The 23,554-nt window shown below is 40.1% G+C and overlaps 1 protein-coding gene across 1 annotated transcript; it reads left to right on the top strand.

Annotated features, from left to right (window-relative positions):
- The first annotated feature begins 10,090 nt into the window (after positions 1–10,090).
- Positions 10,091–17,454, top strand: mdfic2 (MyoD family inhibitor domain containing 2). The gene is made up of 3 exons (XM_028575091.1): positions 10,091–10,187; positions 12,913–13,122; positions 17,198–17,454. The coding sequence occupies exons 1-3, from the start codon at positions 10,091–10,093 to the stop codon at positions 17,452–17,454; spliced, it is 564 nt and encodes a 187-aa protein (XP_028430892.1).
- Positions 17,455–23,554: the final 6,100 nt, after the last annotated feature.

The raw sequence follows: 23,554 nt of genomic DNA, 5'->3' as shown, positions 1-23,554 counted from the left end.
AGAAGAATGGAAGAGGGGAATATGAGAACACAGACAGAAAAAGGAGAGCAACAGTGTAGTGATGGAGACAGAGAGCGATGGCACCGCAACTCTTTCAGGTAGCCACGGTGCCAAACGCAAGAAGACGCAGGCAGAGTGGACAGCCAGCGAGGTAACTTTACTGTCAACGGAGAGAAACAAGGGATAAAGTGAGGGAGAAGGAGAGAAAGGCAGAGTGTTGGATTTTGTATCGTTTTTGCGAACATTTTTGCAACGGATGAATTAATACGCATCAGACTCAGTGTGCAAGGTTTCTGTGCGTGAAGAATTTTTATAAAGACAGATACGAAAAAACACATACGAACATTTCGGACTCAGAGTGCAAGGACCTTAACTTTGTCACTCTGTAACAAAAGTTGCCTTCCAGCACATCGAAATCTCACTAATTAACATCTCTTATCTCTTTTGTTTAATCTGTACAAAAAAGAATAAAAACTACACTTTGCTGATTAATGGGGGTTACATGCCACACTGATTGCATACAAAGTAAATGGGAAGCATATTTCCCAAAATGTTAAACCATTCCTTTAAGTAGAACAGTATAAAAGGCAACATGAGTGAACACAATTTTTTTGCCAATGAATCTCATCTTTTGGGTGTTCCTTCCACACAAACAGCACAGAATCTGCTGCAGGCGTACAGTAACTTCTTTAGACAGGTATTAATGATTTATACGAGCTGACATGGGATTGCAAGTAGCAAAGTAAACAGTTTCCCGGCTAAAAAAAAAAAAAAAGGCGACTACTCCCCCCATCTGGACCCCTGCTTAATGCTCAATTGAAAAAAAGCCAGTCTCTGGATAAAGGACTCCTCCAGTTTGAGTGAATTTCGAACCTGAAGGCAAAATCTACAAACCACAGCGAAAACCCCAGAGAGTGGGAGAATTCCCCCACTGATCATCCAATTTAGATGATAGCAGTGTGTGTGGAAAAAAAAAGGAAAACAGGGAGAAGCAAGAGAAGAAAAAAAATCTCACAGGAATCTTCCATCACCCTGCGTCTTTGCAGCGGCCCACATTGATCAGCGCATTAATCATGAGCAGACAAACAGCATGTTGTGTCTGTTGGTAATTGTGACTCTCGACCATACTTAGCCTATAGCTACTCTCAACGTGAGCTGATAAACCACTCTATTACTACAGCACAATGCGGGACATGTTCCGTCAATAGTAACTTGAGAGCAAAAAAGCTTCCTGCGGCAATATCACAAAAGGCAGTTTATCTGTGTTCAGTAATGGAATAACACACATTCTACAGAGAAGCCAAGCTATTTCTGCTGTGGCATTGCTCTATCAGAAGAAACTGGTGGATTCTTTTTACACTTGGAGAAGGAGGCTTGCCACTATAGCTTTCCAGCATGGCACGCATGTTAACAACCGCCCCCCTGCTTGTGAAATTCACACCTCCAGCTAGAGTCATTATCATAATTGTTACCAAATACTGTAACTCCCAAGTTTTAATTGCAATACCATTAATTTCCAATCTGTATGATTCCCTTGCACAGACAATTTCATTTCCAAATTGGCATACCCACTCAAATGATTTCAAATAAACACACTGATAAAAAATAATAATATCTCAAGGGCCAAATAGCAAGAAAGGGAGGGGGGAATTATTGTTTTAGGCAGGCAAATTGTATCAAGACCTAGTCACGGTTACTCCTCCAAGGCTTTAAAACAAACATGCCCTTCAACTGACGCGTTATCATCGTCTCCGCACTGCAAATAAACTATGCCTTGCCTCATTTCTTTTCAAGATAAAAGACCAGTCGTTGGGGCATAATGGTCAGGGCCAACAAAATGAAATAATAAACCATTCATTAAATCAAGCACACAAGTGGTAACTTTTCTAATAAAAGATTCCGAAAGTTTAATTAATAGCAGTCGTTAGCGCTCGTTTAAAACTTATCGATTTAAACATAACAATATGTTAAAATAATGTATCCTGCAACAGTCATCGCCCTCCCTCGCCGGGGCCTCTGCTCACACCACATTGTAATCAACAGATTGTTAGACATGCATTTTCTGGGCCACCGACAAAGCCTGATGTATGGGGTCGAAGGGAGCATTCGTAATCCATCCATTGCTGCAATTTATTATCTTATTTTAATTGTATACACAAACATTGAGGTGATTTAGGTGACATGGTGGAAAGATGAAATCCGTTTATATTAAAAGGGTTGCTCACCCCTGGAGCCCACTGCCAGCAACACCTTTCAATGACTGCTTTTAACAACATGGTTATTGTTTTATTGATCAGGGCTTTATTACAGATTTGACACCTATGTTATGTGTTAATCGAACTGCATATAATTTTTTGACACATATTTTACGAGATTATGACTGCAATTAATTTAATAACTATTATTTTTTCGGTGATTTCAGTCTTAACGAGGTTTGTGGGAGAGTGCTCCATTCGTCTTGGCCGTGTTGTCACTCATGCACTCTCCGTCACGGTGGCGCAGTGCATGACCTTAATGGAAGCCACTCCCCTGCTCATTGCGGAGCCACCTTCTTTTGTTCTAGGAAGTGACTATCACTATTAAGGAAGCCATTCATAGCCATATAATTCCTCCTTTCTACACTTAAACGCTCCAAGCTTATGGGAAAATTATACAACTCAGCCTTTGCTCAAAAGTACTTTGAGGATGTGTCATTTTTCAGGCAGTGTACATTTAACCTGGGAGGGTAAAAAAATAACCATTTTCTGCAATGTGAAGTAGGATTAATATCTTTTCTTAAAACACAAATTATGCAACATTGGCTTTACACACAGTAAATCAGGAAAACGTGGACGCCTGCTGACGGTACGTGGGCAGTTAAAGCAGGACAGGGGGGACAGAGAACATAACACTGTGTCAAGCTGAGATACAGCTCACACGTCTATAAAGGCAGACACAGACAGGGGCACTGTTGGTCAATAGCCTCCATCTGTGTCTCCTCTCCATCTCTAAGAAGTGCACATCTGCTGAACATGGCACAATTTATCTATCAGAAGAATTATTAATTAATAGTTCATCTCATCCTGTATAATTGAGGACAGATCTGGAACGCCATTAGCTGTGATAATAAAGAGAGCGATACCTCCCGCCCACCTGAGCACATGGGAAAAACCTCCTCTTCTCCGGTTCTTTGTGGCCTTGTCAGCAAATGTATTCTTTTGCACTGAGCAGTAGTTAACAACTTATAGGTTTGTCAAACCAATTTCCTTCTTTTTAAATCTTCATAGCAATTATCTTTTTGCATAATCAGTTTCAAGACCTTGGGGGTCTACTGGGTCTTGTAACGTCTTTAAAATAATTGTTCAGATAGTAATTTGAAGTTTTGTGGAAATTGCTTAATAATCAGATCCCAAAGTCAATATTTGGCTGAGGAACTAAGTTGTAGATGGAAAAGACTTCATGGGGCTCTGACAGAAAAGAAGACCAGCTAAAAATAAAATTACATCAGAAGTTGGAGCCAACTCAACATAAAAGCATGCGTGTGTGTGTGTGTGTGTGTGTGTGTGTGTGTGTGTGTGTGCGCTTGGATGTTCGAGGGTGTGCATATGTGTGTGTCTGCTTGCACACTGGTGCAAGCCAGTGTCCACGTGCATTCACATTACACTGTAGTCCATGTGTATGTGTGACAAAAAGCTGAGCTGTACAGGTGCACATCCAGGTTTCTGGGAAAAAAAATGCAGATAAAGTAGACCCATTTGAACCCATTTTAATTTCCCATTCTAACACACCATCAAAAGAAACAAAGTCAAACAGATATCAGTGGGAATAAAGCTATATTATCATGAAATATTAACAGCTGTTGTGGACCTAACACAGCGGTTATCTACTTTGAGCATTTGAAAGATATCCAACTTAAAGGGAGGAGGGCACGGATTTTTAATGTTTGTCCCAATTACCCTTGTAATGAGATGTATCTGAGTCTGCAGTAATGACAGTAATGAGAAAGATAAAATGACAATGTGTAACAACAGAGCTGGCATATCAATGACTCGCCAGACAGAGCTCTCCGTCTAAAGGGACAAAGGAAGTACCATGATCCCCAACAGCAAGGACAAATAAAAGAAAATACAGGTCTAAAACGGCGCTCCCCTTGACTCCTAAAGTATATATGAATCACTACCCTTATTATCACTCTGACACAGCAAGGAGCTTTGCTTTATGAATGCTACTTAAGGAGCATCTCATAATGTGCACTGACTAAACCCAATCATAATCTGTCTTGCCCAATAACAACAAGACAATGCTTTACAGAAAACGTCTGATGTCATATCATCATTACACTAATAGCAAGGGCTTGGGCTACTCTTAGCCCCACCCAATTAGTCATTTTAAACTGCTTATTGGTGAGAAAGCATCAATGATCAATTCAAGCATTTAGCCCGTGGAGCAGGCCTTGAGTCAGTGCCAACATTGATTATCTGAAGGAGCAAATTGGCCCGTAATAATGGGTATTTCTCATGATGCCTGTGTGATGCTGCGAGGACTGTTCATTTTGTACAAATGCTGTACTGATAAAGCTCAGGTATATCATCAGTTATGTAAGTTGTTGTTCTTGTGCCACTTAATAAACTACATGTAAGGATGCATATAATCATCTTGAATGTAATACTTTTGGAAAATAATAACTCTCCTCCAGAATTTTTGAAAGGAACTCTGTAATTAATTCCTGATTAGCGCTGCATTATTCAATAAATGTATGTTTACAATGGAGCAGCAGACGTAAAAAAAACATCAAATATATTCGGCAGTGCACTGTCCGGTGAGCACCAAATGCTAGATAGACAAAGTCAGAGTAGAGAAGTGGAGAACTTAGCAGCTAAAGAGGCAGATATTTCCCCCAAGAAGCAAGCAGAGCTAAAAGTAGAGTGAATATTGGATTTAAATTTGGCAGGTGTCCAGAAACACGACTCCAAACGAATGCTAATGCTGCTCTTGTCTGTTGGATGTGTCAGGCAAGGGTTTGCTAATGTGTTAGCCATGCCAACTTTGTTCGAAGATGCAGTAATGTGTCAGCGGTGTGTTTATAACTTGTTCTGCTGCCTCCAAGTGGCCAAATGAGTGTCGCAAAATCTGCTTTATGCATTTATGTGATAACATCTGATACTGATATAAATAGGCTGAATAACAACCTTCCTCTTTCCTTTATTTTAGTTTACAGACCTAAAGCACCGAAAGCTGGCATTGAATGTTTGGTGGGATTCGTAATCTTCTTTACTCTTTCAACAAATTTCCTCATTCCTCATTTTAATACAGTATATTAAAAAAAATAATACTGTATAGCTCATATGTTTTGACAACATATAACACTTGAGAGCTTATTTCACTAAAAAAGTGATTTTTTTTTTAGAAAAACATTTATATTTCTCAATTTAAGGTAATAAAAAAAAATTGTTTTTGGTATCATTACCAAAACCCAGGTATCATATCATCGACACTTGTATTCAAACAATACCCAGCCCTATAAGGATCACATCAAGTAAGTTATACAGCAACCGTGTAGAGCTATCCACGCTGCTCTTTTCAAGATATATTCTTAACAATATCATGAAGAATATTATAATAATAGTATTATAATTACAAATGTAACAAAGCTTGTTATTCAGAAGATTTGACCCCTTTTTAGCTTTGCCATTGTTTGATAATTGTTGACATCCAGTGTGGTGCAAGACCTCAGACATAAACAATCCTTTCAGCTATGCAAATTAAATACAGCATATTGACTCTGTAAAATGAAATAGATTGCCTGAAACCAGGATAGAAGCTTTGAAATCAGAGCAATACAGCCTAAATGTTAATAGAAAAAAAATCTATTTAGCCTTGAATAACTTCAAGGCTTTTTACGAACACCCCATGGATCATCAGGGGGTCCCAGGTGGGACTGTTGCCTTAGGAAACTCTCACTTCCTCCACTGTGGAGAGAATCCCCAGTTGGTTTAAGTCATATACTGTTAGACGCCAAAGAATCCAATTTACCCCATTCCCATACTTCTTTGATTTCCTTTGCTTTGTAAGGTCATTTATCTGCAATCTTAATTTGGAAACTGTGATTTCGTCTCTTTGTGACAAGCAGCAGGAGTTTCTTCCCCCTCTGCTCAGCTGTCATAAAGGCAGGCAGGTGTCCTTAAAGATGTTGGAATTTTTTTTAATACAACAGACATGTTCAATTAGAGCAAAATGATGTTGGAAATGAATTATTGTGTTCTTAATGGGTTGAGCAGAAACAATCCCCAGAGGAAGCAAAGGTGAGCTCTGCTTTAAGGTACAGCACTTTAAGTGGAACTCAGAACAAACTGCTCCACAGTAAACTGTGGTAGTTAATGAAGACCACGAATAACTGCTGAAATCTATACTCTCAGAGATCTCGCCAAATGTGTTTTACCAATAGCAGAGCAGTCGGTCCACCAGAAATGGATTCTTTGATTTCATATTTCATCTCCTCTCAAGCACAGCTCAGTTTCTCAGAGGTGATTTTTCAGGATTATAACCTAATCCTGAAAGGAAATAGCTATGGGAGGCAAGTGTTCCCATCTCCTTTGCACTAAAGTTTACCACTAGCAAGAATCAAAAGAGTACTATTACCTAGAAAGGATTTTTATAGCAAATGTAGACCATTATTTTGCATTGCATTGGCCGAACCATTCAAATAAGCAAAATTAATAAAACATTTATTGGATGACTGATATTTACTTTCTGATGTATTAAATATGTCTGCTGTCATTGGTTTGTTTCTATTGCAAATAAAGCAAACACACAAAATATCCAGGGTTTATTGATTTAAAAATCAATAATTAAGTGATAATCATTCATAAATAATTATTTGAGCATGAGCATCAAACTGTAGTCTCATTATTTAACATGTATCAAATACTCCACGTTTGTTTTCCCATCCTCTACATGTTAGATTTGCACCTTTTATCTATCTGAGGACAATGACATCTGCCTATAAAAATAAAGTCGGTCCACCGGGGTTAACCATTTGTAAAAGGACAGAATGAATATGACATCAAGAGCGGTCTTCTCTTTGTCTCAGCCAGCCTCAAGGTGACATGGGAGTCTGCTCTCATCACTAGAGCCAACTATGACACTTATTCTCTGCGGAACTCATTAAGGGGCAAAGGGGACCTCTGCACCGGCAGCATGTTCAACAAACTAAGACATTTTACTAAAACCAAAAAAAAAAAAAATAATTTCCATTTAGTTCTACGAAACACCTGCCACGTTCACACACACATGCCCGGAGTAAATGTTAAGTTGTCCTTCCAAGGTGATCTGGAATTAAGCCTTGATACTGCATTGAAAGAGGACATTTTATGCTCATTTTCAGGTTCATACTTGTATTTTGGGTGTTTATTATAAAATGTTTACATGCTTTAATGTAAAAAAAAACACATATTATTATTAATATACCTATATTCACTCTCTGTCTCAAAAGCTCCATTTTAGCACCTGTCTCTTTAAGCCCCTCTCCCAAAAAAAAGCCCAGTCTGCTCTGATTGGTCGGCGTTTCCGTATTTGTGCTCTCAGTGTCTCTGCACCATCATTGCGGTACCCTTCGTTGTTACATTGCAACCATACGGAAAATTGTTAGATATGGCCGTTTTATTTCATTTCACCTTTATGTATGGAACCCAAAGGTTCATCTTTATGTTCCCAGCAGATAATTTGCTTTAGCGTGACCCTAATCGCTAACACTTAATAATACACTGTTGATTAGACAGCTAGCATTAGCTGAAGTCTTCTCTACTATACAAGTTGCTAATAATTTCAAAATGTGAAACGTTGTCAAATACAGTCATTTATTTAACATAGCTGATGGGCTATTTTTTAAACATTTGGAACACAAGTTTTTACTGGAGGCTCAAAACTGTATGCTATATCATATTTTAAAAAATGAATAAGGAAACATTTCTACCCAAAATTGACACCTTTTTCCTTATAAATACATTTTCATCTACCATTTATCTTTAAAGTTGCAACGACTCATTTCATCTTTCGACATGCTAAAATGTTAGCGTTGAGCTGTAGGCTATTTATTGAGAATACATGCAGGATTATTGCAAGCACACAATTACTGACTTGATTTCTTTACATTACGGTAGCAAGATTAAGGTATTGCTTTGATTAAGGCATTCTGGGTTCATAATTATCCAACTACAGTACTTTAACCCAAACTCAGTAATCTGAGGTTTTGATAGTCAAGTTTACTATCCCAAAAAGGTTTGGGTATAGCCTCAAGGCTAATGGAAAATAAAGACTGCTGGTGCTGTCGGTATTGTTTTTCATGTGAATAAATGTATAAATCATTGCAGTGCAAGCTATATTACTTGTGTTTTAGCTACATCAAAGCTCCCGAGCTACAGAAATCAGACTAAGGCATATACATGTATATGCAAAGAGCCCAGCAAACCCAGCGCTGCTCTGCCACAGCGTGGTTATAACCAAATTGTTATTTAAAGGGAAATTAAGATCGGGAAGCCAGAGTAATAGGCTCACCTCTGAGCCACAAACAACACATAAACACAGCAAGACTGAAGCTGGACGTGTCTGAGTACCTGTTTACTGTAAATCATGGAGTGGACTGTAAGTGCAGCGAAGGGTGTTAGAATGCTGTCACTTACATAATGTAATTTGTACCTGAACTTGATCTTAGGCTGTCACTTCACTCTGCATTAGGGAAAGCTCTAATGGGGTGGAGTGTCAGCCACTGTGACTTTTTTTGCAAGCGCAGGGCCACGCAGCTCTTTCCACAGAGAGCACATTTCCATGGGAGCCAAATTAACCACGCAGCCTGCTGGAACTCTGACGGCGTGATTGACGTTAACCAATAACACAAAACCTGCTGTGTCAGTTAAAAACAACAAGACCACGAAGAGGGAATACAGTGTTGTCACACATCGCCTTTTGAAGAACGCGAGAGCACCATCTTGATTTGGCTTTTTTTAATCACATTTTATCACCATAACAACACAAGGAATAGGAAAGGAGGAGCAAAGAAAGCACTAGAATCTCTGTGGAAGTTCTCTTCAGGAGTTGTAGTTACACTGAGTGCAGCGTGGTAGGAGCTCAGTAGACAAATACTCTCACATCTTAATTTTTCAATTAGCATGGCTCTTGTTCTCTAAACATATGCAAACACAACAGGGAGTCTATTAAAATGCAACTCAAGTGTTGAGCCTAATTAGAGTAAATTGGTTGGCTTGTATTGTGAGAAATTTGAATGCAGCTCACTATCCATGTTTCGCTGCGTGTTTCGCCCCAACAAACAAACTGGCACCGGCTGCCTCATGCATATGTTCAGCAGAATCACAGCCTTGAAGGAGTGAGATGTTGTGTGTGTGTGTGTGTGTGTGTGTGTGTGTGTGTGTGTGTGCGTGTGTGCGTGCGTGTGTACATGAGGGAGTGTGTATCTAAATGTGTGCTATATTGTCTTGTCTTGACAATAATCTGCCAAATATTTTAACATACTCTGAAAAACAGTGACTTTTCTAATTATAAAACATCACAAAATCTCACAAAATCTCAACACTGTGTCCTGATTGCTGAATAATGCATTTGTATATGAAATTGCAGTTTGAATGTGAAATTTCCCTTTATTATGTGATGCTCTGCATTTGCTTTTGGCTTCATTATCACTTCATAGAGGGAAACGAGTCCAACTAATAAAATGTTGCTGACTTTGTCCCGGTGATGTTTTAGTAGGAGCGGATCTCTAGTGTTTTTGCCAACGCCATTGGAACATTGGAAAGGCTTACAGTACAGTAGGCAGCAAGCCAAATGGACCCTGTGCAATGTAAAGGATAATTTGTCCTGGATGCTCTCTGCTCTCTAGCCGAGGTGAATAGCTGCCTCCACAGCCAGGACGAGAAGACTATGTCGCAGCCCGCCGCGTGAGAACCTAATCCTGAGAGCTGACGATTGAATGAAGACACAGAGCTGTGGTAACACTGTGTTTGACATCAACTCATGTTGGCCTCAGCTGTGTGCAGCCACATATTTTTGGCTTGAGATAATCAGGTTTGTCATAAGGAGTGCATTTTTTATTTGTGATGCAATGGACCAGATGGCAGATGAAATTACTCTGAGAGGCGATGTGAAAGACAAAGGGAGAGTAAACACTGCTGAGGAGAGCGCTACGTGGGTGAGAGGAGGTAAGTTAATGTGAAAAAAAATCTGAGCATCAGTATAGAGTCAATGTGTTTCTTGTAAATCTCTGTTAGGATAACATACAGCCGTCAGTGTCATCCTTCCTGTCCCTAAAGCGATTTCACAAGTCTACTTACTGCTTATATATGTACTTTATATTTAACTTGAGAAATTAAAAAAGTTGCAGTTTCAGAACAATTTCCCCAGCAAATCACAATTTGCAGCAATGAAATAAATGGATTTTGTCAGGCCCTTGCTTACATACATTCTTTAAATTGTGTTGATTTTTTCTGTGGTTCTGATGTGCTTCAAATTAGAGTAGATTTTGCACAAAATTAAATTATCTTCAGATCCACGGCTACTAGTAACTGTGCTGTCTAATGAGTGACCGTGGCTTGGTGAAACACTGGAACAAAACCTAAAAAATGCATAGAATGCCTGCAGGCCTTATTTCTCTATCAGCTAATGGTCATGGGCATGGACCAGCTGCACTTCTCATTTGATGCTTCTCCGTTCAAACATACAAGCAGACGGCAGTGATTTGAAGTTAGTTTTAACTTGTTGTACTTCAAATACCAGCTCATGCTGACTTCTTCCCTTCTCATCCAATCACTGAGAAATGACAGTTTAAAAACACAGACAATTCTAATGAGAGATAACAGGAAACCTCAAGCTGACGAAAGGGAGACATGTTTTCAGCATTATTTCATACGTATTAAAAAAACAGCTAATAAAATCTTTAAAATGGCCAATACAGCCCTGAGCAACGTCCATTTGTATCTCTCTTTCAACAATTTAGGTAAGACAAATACAGTTTAGACTTTCAAAAATGTGTCCAGAGTGTGAATAAATCATTAGGCATTAAATGTTAAATAAAACAGAGAAAGAAATGGTGAATAATTCACCTAGAATAGGTGATGAAAAAGTAAACAGTCTGTCCCCAATGCAATAATTCATTAATATCTATTTTAATCAGATGTTAACAAACAGATCTACTCCTGCCCACTGGAAATTTCACAGCCTAACTTTTCAGGTACAGACTGTACATGCGTATACATACTTCTCATCAGCTGTTTCAGAAGCTATGAAAGTATCATGAATTGCTAGGCCACACGTTTGGTCATGGCACGTCATGAAGCTCACAGACTCCACTGATCTGTGTCTCTATGTGGTGTCTATTAGTGTCAGCCCCCACAAGACACACAGCTGTTCTCAAAGATCAGGAGGTGATGGGCAGTTGTCAAGTTTGTGTGAATCAATAATTTTCAGCATTAGATCTACCTTACCGTTTCTGAAACTTTAATCCATGGCTTCGTAGGCAGGGGCGTAGCACAAAATTCTGGGCCCTGTAGAAAGTTAATTTCGATGGGCCCCACCTCGCATCCACAGCTATTCATTCTAGCATCTTTCTGGGCCCTCCTCACATGAGGAAAGCATTAAAAAGCAATTTTAATCATGTGACCGGTCTATGTAACGTAAGGGGCGCAGGCTTAAACACATAGTTAGCATTGTGAAACGGAATCATTTTAGTTTATGCAACCCTAACCCCTTATTCAGGGTTAGTAAAACCTCAGGGACTGGCTTAGAATTAGTCAAGTTAAACTACTAAAATTAGCACGTGACGTAACATCACGACCGTCATCGTGTCACGGACTAAGGTTATTTTCAAAAAGTGACAGCTGACTTATGGTTTTACATGGGACACGAACCCCAGTCTCCCGAGTGAAAGTCCTGTGTTTGTGTAATGCTCTTTTAAAAGCTTTGACAGAAAAAAAGTCTAGACTGTGTTGGCTTACAAATGATGAAAGTGAGTTTTTTTTTTATTTCTCTCATAATCCTGTTGTTGTATCGCATTACGTCACGTTGTGTCGTCTTGTGTCGTGTCATATTGTAGTGTCGATTTGTGTCGTAGTGTCTTTTATCATATTGTATAATATCTTTTTGTGTCGTATTGTATCATGTCATGTTGAGTCCTATTGTATCGCATCATAATGTCTTGTGTCATGTTTCACAGCATCGTGTTGTGTCGCACTGTATCGTATCATCTTGTGTCATATGCCATATTGCACTGTATTGTATTGCATCATATCGTGCTGTCGTGTTGGGTCGTGTTGTCTTGTGTACTGTTGTGTTGTATTATGTATTTAGTACATAGGCTCTACGCAGAGCAAGTAAGTGGCCTACGCGGTTGCGCTGGTGTGTCTGCATCAATCTAGCGTCTCTCTTTAAGAGAATAGCAGAGCTGTATGTTTGTGTGTGTGGGGAGTGAGTGGTAGAGCGAGCGAGAAAGTGATGGGGAATAGCTCAGAAGCAGGGAACCGATGCCGTTGGTGGAGATGGAGAGACAAAGTGTCTCCCCTGTGTTTTCTGACCAGGGTCGGAAAGCTGTAGCAGGAAAAGTTAACCCTCTTCTTGATTTCATGTTGAGGAGGAGAACCCGGAAATGAGTAGGGGGAAATGCAACACTACCAAGCCACGGCCAAGCGGACCAATCACAGTTGGGGAGGTGCACGTCAGGCTACGACATAGAGTATGAAGTAGGGTCCGTATCCACGAACATACCTACGGCGTAGATTCAACGCAGAACCATAAATCAGTCTTTAGACTTCTGTGCTCTTGCTGGCATTGTGGTCTTTTACTTTCAATCACCTTGCCCCAAATAAACAAATTGTACCTGTAGCAAACTGATGTGCCTTTTCTTTTTTATTCACCATTTCATCTCATTGACAGAAAGGATAGAAAGTGAGGCTCAAGTCAGCGGCTGGAAACTTGGTGCCTCCGCAGACACTGGGCCTCGGGAGACTGGTAGAGACACAGACACTCAGCAGCCTGGAGAGTGTGACAGCTCTTCTTCCCCTCTGCTCTCTTTGAAAAAGTACCTGAGGAGGCCTTCCTCTGCAGCATCCTCCACCACAGACTCTGTGTCTTCTTCTCAGCAGAGCAACATGGGAGGTTAGTGACACTAGCACTTCATGATACCCATCTAAGGCCAGCACACACAGCTGCTGAAAAAATCTTGTGTTGAGCACTCAGCATAACTGTTATGAAATAAACTATCATTCAAATATAACATTTCTACTAATGAAATAAACGATGATTAATATGCAGACTAATAATGCCACACACCACAGACAAATACAAAATTTGACAAATTGCAAGCTTAATTCCTCACCATGCTGTGAGAATGCTTTAATACAGTTCATGTGATCAATTATGAAAATGTGTGAATAATTTAGAAACTGAAACTACAGCAAAAAATAAAAAGACTAATGCAAAAAAAAGAAAAAAACGGCCATCAAAGTAGACTCGCTACTATGGATGCAGCAGTGATTTCACTACTGACTGTTTATGTTCTCATGCACTTCGGTCAAATGAAATATTAAATTAACCAGTATGTAATTTTAAATTAAGCTTTCTTTCCAAGAGAAAATTGGTTTCAATCTCATGTCTGTGCACCAGATTTGTTGGAGTCACAATGTGGTTAGCCTAGCTTAGCATAAAGACTAGAGACAGGGGTGAACAGCCTCTGTCTATAGGCCTACCTACCATTCTAAAGTTCCCTAATTAACACTTTGTATCTCATTAGGTTAATCCATACACAGACTGAAATGAAAAAAAATTAATTTCTGGTTTTAGAAGGAATTAAATGCTGGAGCTATTTATTGACAAACAACATCATCTTTTACCACTTTATCCATGGGACAAGTGGTTACAAACTGACCCCATTTAATAACTAATGAATGACTAAACCGAAAGAATTTGCCATTGTTGTTTATGGATCCGGTATTACTTACACCCCTCAAAATGGCCCTTAACGTGCAACGCCACTTCAAGACCTCAATAGCATGAATTCAGGTAACTACAACTCACTCTGTCGATAAACTGGATCATTGGTAAATTCTGAGCACTTTTGGAATATACTGTTCGCTTATTCAGAGCACCCCACTCTCAGAGCACTCAGTCTGAGGAGACGGAGCAGCAGAGAACCAAGCCCAGTGAATGTGTTATGAACAGTTGAAATGGCAGGAACCACCCTAGCAAAATGCAACAACTATGGACTGATGGGAGAATTAACCATTGTGTGGTGTTCATATTTTTGTTACACAGCCAATGTTCCTGTGTCCACCACATTATTAGGCTTTTAAATCAATACAGCCATAACAATTTATGCAAAATTACTTAATAGAGCCTTTAGCTCAGTTACCAATGATATATACATCATTTATGATTCATATTTGCTATTTACCCCTGTGAGATCACATTTATGAGCATATGATCATTTTCAATTTTTGTGAGAAAATAAGAAAATTCAATTATAAAAAAGGTAAAAAAAAAATAGAAACAAGATTTTTGAATATTATTGGTGCTTATTTCTTAGGACTTAATCAGAACAGGTGAAAGTGCTTGAAAAGTAACAATTTTGTAACTTTGTGTGGGAATAGCAGTTGCAGAAAGACACAGAGGTGTCAAAAGTATTCACATTCATTACTCAAGTAGAAGTATAGATACTAGGGTTTGAAAAGACTTTTGTAGAAGTTGAAGTATCAACTCAAGCTTTTTACTTAAGTAAAAGTGTAAAAGTACTGGTTTCAAAACTACTTAAAGTATAAAAGTAAAAGTAATGTAAGGCAGAGATCTTCAACAGGGGTCCTCAAAGTCATTGCCGGGGGGCCTCCAAATTATTGTACAGTTTTGAGTCTTTTTATTATCTTTGAGTCATTTAAAATTAAAATGCCTTAACATAATTCCAACATATTATTAGCAAATATAAATTCCCACTGATGATAGGCTTACTGGCCTATAGGTAAGGGAGTCCCTAAGATATCAGCCCACAGATACAGTTAATCCTAGATTTACTGTGCCACATACAGTATGTAACATTAAAATATAAAATCATGCCAACAATTAATATTTTAATAGCTTATGAAAAAAGGGTATGTAAGAACGCTTTAGGTTGCCCTAACTGTTATTGTAGGCCCAGTTTAATAGGCAACTTAATTTCATACAATATGTAGTAGGGGGTCCCTGCTACATCTCACTTTAAGTTAAGGGGTCCTTGGTTTAAAAAACGTTAAAGACCCCTGATGTAAGGGGGAAACAATGCCATTAAGGACAACAGCTTAACCCCAAAATGTTAGGACAAAATCATATGACTATAATAATGTAATATTAAAATCATACCTGCAAACTCAGAAGGGCTGAAAAAGGTGACACATCTCTTCTGTGTTTTTCAACGGCAGCTACAGTCTGGTGTTACAATCCTCTCCAGTGAAATACAGACACACTTTACACCGTTTAGCTGTCAGAATTTTAACCGTGTTTACTCCAGCTGCTAGCTAACCGTAGGCTAATGTTAGCTGCTGCCAACTGTAGTGTTAACTAGCGTCCCGTGAGGCGATGTTTCAGTTCCCTCTAACGTCAGTTTTCGGAGCATCAGAGAGAAGCGCAGGCATCTAAGTGGCACCTAAATAAGGCACCGAAATCCGCGTTGCTATTCGGTCCGGTAGATAACGGTCGTTAAAGCACCGGTGGTGTATTAGCACCAGGTCTGTGCAGGTTTGATGGATCGCGTACAAACCAATAGGGTGTCGGAATGACTATGTTTATACTTCTCATCCAACCACAATCACATTCACTCTCTCCGGATGGAGCGATCTGGATAGGGTTTTTTGTGTGTGTTTTTTTGAACGATGACGAGCCGGAATGAAAACAAGCCGAACTGAAATATGAGTAACGAGGCTATTTTTAAAATGTAAGGAGTAGAAAGTACAGATAATTCAGTGAAAATGTAAGGAGTAGAAGTAAAAAGTATGCTGTAAAATAATTAGTCCAGTAAAGTATAGATACCCAAAATTTCTACTTAAGTAAGGTAACGAAGTATTTGTACTTCGTTACTTGACACCTCTGGAAAGACAACATAGTTTCAGAGCACCTACATTTAAATACACCTCATATGTAATAGTTATGTGTAGGGGGGCGGGGGGTGTACCGTGTGCAGTCATTGAAAATACGTTTTTTTTTATGTTCTTCACAGAAAATGAGCCAAGGCCAATGAGTTTGAGTAAGAATAAATAATAAATAGCATAATTTTTCTTTTAACAAACATTGAAAATGGGTCCCACAGACCCGAACACCACACAAGGGATAAATTAAATAATTCTCATCATAACGATTTCTTACATTGTCATCCTCACTGTCGACAAGCTCCCGCACAAGAGGAACTACATTTTATATATACTGTGTACTCTGCAGTAACATTAAAACAACGCAAGTCTGAATAACCTGAAAATTAGCTAAATTCTTCCTCACACAAGGCCCCTATAATACCATAAAGGATATTCTCCAAAATCAACATTATTGCCAACTGTCTTTTAGTCTTGATCTAGATGCAAATATAAAAATGTTTTAGATAATTTAGATAATTGTGTAGCCTCGTAGGAGGTGTGCTTTCTCTACATCCATTGCAACACAAGCCAGATGGACTTTCCTACAACACGTCTTCGGTGAGTAACTGTTAATGGTCAGTGTCATTTGATGATCTCATGCTTTATAGCACCCATGGGGGCATCATTTGGCAAAGGCTGCTGGCACACACGGTAGTACATTGTTTCACTGCAAACCACAAGGCAACTTGAAATGCTCCTGACAAAAGTATAGGAGAGACTTCTGGTAATTGATTATATCTCCAAACAGCTTTCTTGCTTGTCTCTCTGTTAGGGCTCAAGGCATGATTTCCTAAATTATGCATGGGTAAAGGATGAAAAGAAGGCTTTTAAAATGTTAGAGGTATAAGTGAAGAGCAGCTCTTATAGAAGCACAGATGATTTATGTCCCAAGATATGGTTTAAACACAATTCATCACACATGAGTTCAAAGAGGTCATTGCAAACGTGTGAAGAGGAAAGGCCTTTTGTTGAAGACCAACAAAAACTCCAAAAAGAATTTCTTGTTGAATAAATACAATAAGGCAAACCATGTTTTGAATATCCTACCTGACTGTATGTGTCTCCCTCAGTTGACTGTGCAGGAATTGTCCTGAACTTTCTCTTCTGCCGGTTCTACGATATGATCCTCATGCTACCTGACTCCTGTGAGAGAGTTGTCAATCACTGCTGCCCCAACTACAGACAAGTTGTCACCTCGATGGAGTCTACTCCCAGCAGTACCGATGACTCCTGCGTGGAACTGGACTGTGGTCTGTTCGGTTCCTGTGATGATGCAAGTGACTGTCTGGAGTTGGCTATGGAGCTTTCTGAATTATGCTATCACTAATGGGAAACCCATACAGCATTAATCACCAGTCATGATAAGAAACCGGTTGGATAATCAAATATCAGACTCCTGTGAAGTGGAGGATTTCTAAGGGCTAAAACACAAGTAGAAAGAAATCCCAAAGAAAAAACATACAATCAAATGAAAGCTGTAATATGCAACATTTGGGATATTTAAATGACAATAAATATATACATTATCCATCTGTGTATGCATGTGACCTTGTGTTTATATGTCTCTTGAATGTATGAAATAGACCCTGAATCAGTATTCAGTCAGAACATTTTATATTGTCGATTTAGGGAATGGGTTGTTGATAACTGATTGTTGCATCCACATCCCAAACTGCCCTTGTAAATAAATATTTCTTTATCTATGACCTTGTTTTACTTGGTTGTTACACATCACGGCTCTGACAATCACCATCTGCTGTAGATACTGAATGAATGAATACCTTAACAGTGTGACTAATGTAGCGTCTTGAATTTCAGCAAGGGAGCACTGTCCTCACAAACAATACACTGGCCTTGAGGACTGCGAATTCAAATCGCTGCTCTGTTGAAACACACACTGACACACCAACAAGCACTCCAGCTTCAACATGATAGTCTTTCTGAAGTATGGAAAAAAAAATCTTGAAGCCTATCCCCTGTTGAGTGTGCCTATTTCAGTTCAAGTGCCACTGGAAACACAGGAGCTTGTGGATATGGCATTTGTAGGACACTCGTCCTTGTCGCTCCCCTCGACCTCTGTTCTCAAAGACAGTTCTCTCAAGTGGTAGATCACTGTTTGGATCACTTCAGTCTGATATATGTCCTTGTCACATAATGGGAAATGGACACAGGAGCATGGCTGCTATGTCAGTGTGAAAACAGTATACAGGACAACATTGTACTTAAGCATCATCTGTTTCCCGGAGAGGTCAGCGTGAGAGCCGAGGAGCGCAACACAGTGTTACCCGATTATCTTCCATTACCAAACATTTGTTTTCTGCCATTACATGTAAAGACCAAGAGAGTAACCTCACTCGATAAACAAGGAGACTATTATAGTGCAGTTGTCAGAAGCACTGCTGTCTCCTGTTGTCGCAGTTATACACTGTGGTAATGGTACTGTACTACAGTCCTGAGATGAAAGCATGGGGTATGGATTTGACTTTGATACTTTAATATTGTGTGTAAAGCAGATATACCATGATCGATCTCTATCATTTTTACTCACGTGTTTCAGCTTTGTAGCGCAGAAATAGTTTATTTTTGACCTCCTTCTGAATTACAGTGTGGGGGGGGGGGCGACAGTGGTGGTCTAAAGGTTGTAGGTTGGAGATCGCCGGTTCAATCCCCAGACCGACAGGATAGAATCTGGGTGGGGAAGGTGAAAGTGTCCCTCCCTCATTACCACCACTGAGGTGCCCTTGAGCAAGGCCCTTAACCTCCAGCCACTCCAGTGGAGCTGCTCAGTGGCCAGCAGATCCGACTGTGGTTGTACTGGGCAGCTTCCAGGTATGAATGTGGAACTCTGTGAATGTGATCAGGGTGTTCCTGCAAAAGAGATGCTGGCTCTCAGTGAACCTTCCCTGAATAAATAAAGGTCACTTTGATTTCACTGTATTTCTAAGGTCCTCATTACCTAATTATTTAGTGTTTGAAAACAGTATAAAGAAAACCAGACAATCACACAGACTATGGCCACATGTCAGCTCTGTTAACACCTGGTGCATGTTTGTAAAGAAAGTTCATGCCAGTGTCATATTGAAATCAATTTGCAGAGAGAAAGTTGCATGAGATACCCATCACCATAAATATCATATTTCCTTGTATTTCTTTTTTTTGTTGCATTCACAGCAGGGACTTTCTGAACATGGCATGCATGGCTTTGTATGCATGTGTATAATATTTATGTGCAACAATACAATTATTTTATGTATTGTATAAGGTTTAAAATGTAGCAAAAGGTTACTACCAACATTTTTTGGTAGGAGTGTATTACGTATACACCTAATTATGTGAACATGTTCAGGGCGTTATATTCCAGTAGAAGAATCCTTATATAATTAGCTCACTTGGCTCAGCTACCCATCACCAACTGAAGCTAGCCAGTTGAGATCATGTGTTACATCACTGCTAACTAACATGTAAACGTTGGCGCGACAATCACTGCTTTTTTTGTGTTGTCAGGCTTCAAAGCAAGCGAAATGTTGCTCCATTGCATGGCCTCGGTAATTGTCAGTGAAACATAACCTATACAGTCTAAATAAAACCAACATCGACAGCATCAAAAAGCTGTTATTTACAGCAGGGCTTGTCTATATCCACGATGTTACACTTCCGGGATTGCTCTGTTGCCGCCAGAAATTCCGCCGGATGTCACTATTTTCGGCCGGATGTCCGTTACCTTCCGCTTTCCTTGTGGTGTAATTTGAAACTCCGGTGGATTTCTGAGGACTATGGTTAACTGCTCCTCAGATCTCTGCAGGGTAAATCCAGACAGCTAGCTAGACTATCTGTCCAATCTGAGTTTTCTGTTGGACGACTAAAACAACTTTTGGACGTACACATGTTCCACCAAAACAAGTTCTTTCCCAAGGCTATTTTGCAGCGGCACCGCCCAAAATGATTGTAATTGGTTTAAAGAAATGCCAATAAACCAGAGCACGTTTTTCTCCCATCCTGAAAAGCTGTGTGGACTAGCCAGACCATCTTTCGCTGCGCTGTGGAGGAAGGTCTGGCAAAGCGAGACTACTGCAGGGCTGACATTCACTGTCAGTGGACAAGGTCCCATAACCTGTTATAAGAAACACAAAACCTAGAAACTTCTGGTATTTAGACTTTGAATATATTTTTTTTTATATTACACAAGTTTACATTTAAGAAAGTCTCCAAACCACAATGTATATTACTAACTGTTGAACATGTTATATCTAGCATAGCATGTGAAATAAGGAAAATGTATTTCCTTTTTGATGAAAGGTCCAGTTTCCACTACTCACAGTTCAAGATATGTGACAGCAGCACGTTGAGGACTGAAGGTAAATAATGGTCCCACAGTACGTTTTATGTACTTGCTCATCACTGAAAACCAGACAAAAAATATTTTGTTAAAATTCTCTGGGAATTAGTTGCTTTTAAAGGAAAACTGAGGTGTAATACAAAGAGTTTACACATTGCATACAAACAAACGTACATATCTAATACTATTTATATGTTCCGACCGAAGATCTGAAGCGGTCAATTTCCTATGTACTTTATGCACATAAAGTCTATAGATATTGCATGAAGTAATGAAAACTGTTGTGTCTGCATTGTATTTTTTTAGATGGAATCAGTCCTCTTACAGTATATGAATTAGGCTCTAAACTGTGACCACATTAGACCTCCTGAAAGCGGCACAGGAGCTCAGACAGCACCGCACAGAATACAAAAAATAAATGTAGATACTGCACATGCTGTGCAAAATTGTATGTTGCGGGTTACATCTACAGGGAACACCGCTTGTGACCAATTTTCTCATTACCTGGTGCAGCACAATTACAAAGCTGAGTGCTCTAGCTGATACTGCTCCATAAAACCTACTGGAGGTCCTTTGTGGTTTTTTGAACATAAAGTGCGCCTGCATAAACAGATGCCAGTTTTAGAGCGAAAAACATCTGCACATCTTAAACTCGCTGGATCTCTTTCAAATTACCTGATGGCTTTGGGAGTAGCATGGGCTTCAGCTTTTTTAATAACATCCAAATGGCCTTTCCTTTACTGGCTGGGCTCAAAAATGGCCCCATCCTGGACGAGCGGATGTGGACAAGGTCAGGTGGTTTTCACTGCTGCACAACACATGCATGCACCTTAATAGTTGCTCAGAGGATAGTGTTAACCCATTAGCTTGCATAATACTCCTCTAGTTCACAGCTTAATTCAAAACACTTGTGTAGAGGGTAAAAAAGAAACAGTAATATTGAAATGATTAAATGTGAAATGTGTTGTTGCAAGGGAAACACTTCAAAACGCTGCATGCCGCTCTGCTGTTGTGTTTAGTGACACAAGACTCGCATTAAAAAAGTGATCTAATCGCGTGCTGCTTCGCCATGTTTACATGCATCTCTGCTCACTAATCGGATGTGAGGTTTCTTCAGAGTTCAGGCCCTGATCGCTTCATTAGTGTGAAGCTGCTCTTCCTCCAGAGCACACAGCACTAATACTGTTTCCCTTCAGACACAGCGCTGCAGCCCAGAGTGGCCTCCCGAGGAAGCAGCACCATTAAATATTAATGCCATGTGTTTAGAGGATTTTCATTTCAAACAGCGGGTTTGTCAGCATCTTATGTAGTGCTCCTCAAGATTAAGTCCATGTGGAAAACAGGGTCCTGAAGCTTTGTTTAGCATTGTGCCTTCAGAATAATTTAGGCCTGTTTTCTAATGGTCTTTCTGTGTTAATATTGGCAACATTTTTACTGTGATTTTCTCAAGTGAATGGAGCATTTTTAAGTGGCTGAGAGTACTGCTCTCTGTACCTTGCAGCGTGCAATGTAGCTGTCACAAGGTGAAGAATGTTTGGGTGCATTCAACTTGACGTCACTTCAAATATTGGATGCATGTGTTTCTCATAAGCCCATTTTGCAGTTACACCCGTGATGCAGAACACTAGCAAAGCAAAATAACATTTTGCTTCACCAAATTATGACATTAGAAGACGGAAAACAATACAAAACACAGTTCCTCAACATAATCAAGTCCATACCATTTACTTTCATTGCTGGTCTACCACGCTACATCTGTAAATGCAGCGGGACATGTCTAAATGTATTAAAAATCTGTCAAGAAATTTGTCATATGTCCTCATTTCTTTTGTCATTTGTTCTATTGTCCTAGTTTACATGCCAATTTCACAATTACCCCCTCAAATGAACCTGACCTCACACTCATATATGGATGTGGTGTGTGTGAGCATCATCCTCAATTAGGTCAGGGGCGTTAATAGTACAGTGGAAAACGAACACTCCCCACAACATCCTCCAGGAATTGCGCCTGACACTACTGACTGTCTTGAATCTATATTTGGGCCAAGCGCGTGGATGTGTGTCACCCAAGACTACCCTCCTAATCTCCGCCAGAGAAAGTAAAGTGAGTTGTGTGCCCATGGGCGGAGATTGTCAAGACACAAAGGGAGCTCCCAGCAGGCAACGCAAAAACCAGGCCCTGGGCAGGTTTTTATGATACCTTTCAATCAGCGGATGATTCCCAGCTGAAATGACAGGTGATTTGACTCAGCCTCCAATTAATGACCTCATTTTAACAATTAAGAGCAGAGGAAGAAGGGGAAAGCCCCGCGAAAAGACAGCGAACAGGGCCGGGGGGCAAGTTTTGATGCGTCGAAAGTACAAGGCGATCTCGCTGCGTCGAACGTGACTGGAGCCTGTCGTCCCGGCTCAGGTGACCTCTCCCTCCTTTAATCAGGTGGCGTCCTGCAGGGAGAGCACACATTGGTGAGGAGCTGGCATGTGGATGGGAGGTTGGAAGGAGGAGGAGGGTGTGGTTTGGATAGGTTGAAGGGGTGACAAGAGGGTGGCAAGGGGATGATGGAGTGCATCAAGCTGTGTGCCGCCCCCCCACCCTCTCTTGCCCCCACCCCCCACTGCATAGAGGAAATTAAAGAGCTGTGTAGCAGGAGGAGAAGAGGGGAGGAGGGTGGTGATTTAGAGCGTGGCGCAGGGGGATGGGGACCCAGCGCATTGGAGTTAATTACTGAATAATGAGGAACAATTTATTGTGTTCTTGTTAGAGACATCAAAATGCTGCTCGATAGTGCCTACAGAGAAGAGCATGCCTCTCTCACTCCTTGTGCATCCGTTAAAATGTGGTGTTTAACGCACAGCCATTAAATACCCCTGCCTTGCTTTTCCTTAACGTATACAGTGGGGGTGTTGCAGGTCTTCTTGGTTGATGGGAGGACTTATCACATACAGTACTTCCACTTTCATCCAGACCCTCTGGGTTTATACTAAAACCTAATGAGAGCTACGCTGACTGGCTCAGTCTTTTTTCAAAACTTGTGCCGGCAATGTGTAAGCTATAGCTGACCGTTGATTTTCACCTGTGAGACATTCCATT

The sequence above is a fragment of the Perca flavescens genome, chromosome 4 (genome assembly GCF_004354835.1).
Source record: "Perca flavescens isolate YP-PL-M2 chromosome 4, PFLA_1.0, whole genome shotgun sequence".
NCBI lineage: Eukaryota > Metazoa > Chordata > Actinopteri > Perciformes > Percidae > Perca > Perca flavescens.
This window is presented reverse-complemented; position numbering and strand designations above follow the sequence as displayed.

Excerpts from the sequence above, each read along its gene's own strand:
- mdfic2 (XM_028575091.1), top strand. The coding sequence starts at position 10,091 with ATGGACCAGATGGCAGATGAAATTACTCTGAGAGGCGATGTGAAAGAC. Across the intron at positions 10,188-12,912 it reads CGCTACGTGGGTGAGAGGAG|AAAGGATAGAAAGTGAGGCT; the intron begins GTAAGTTAATGT and ends TCTCATTGACAG. Across the intron at positions 13,123-17,197 it reads TGTGTCTTCTTCTCAGCAGA|TTGACTGTGCAGGAATTGTC; the intron begins GCAACATGGGAG and ends TGTCTCCCTCAG.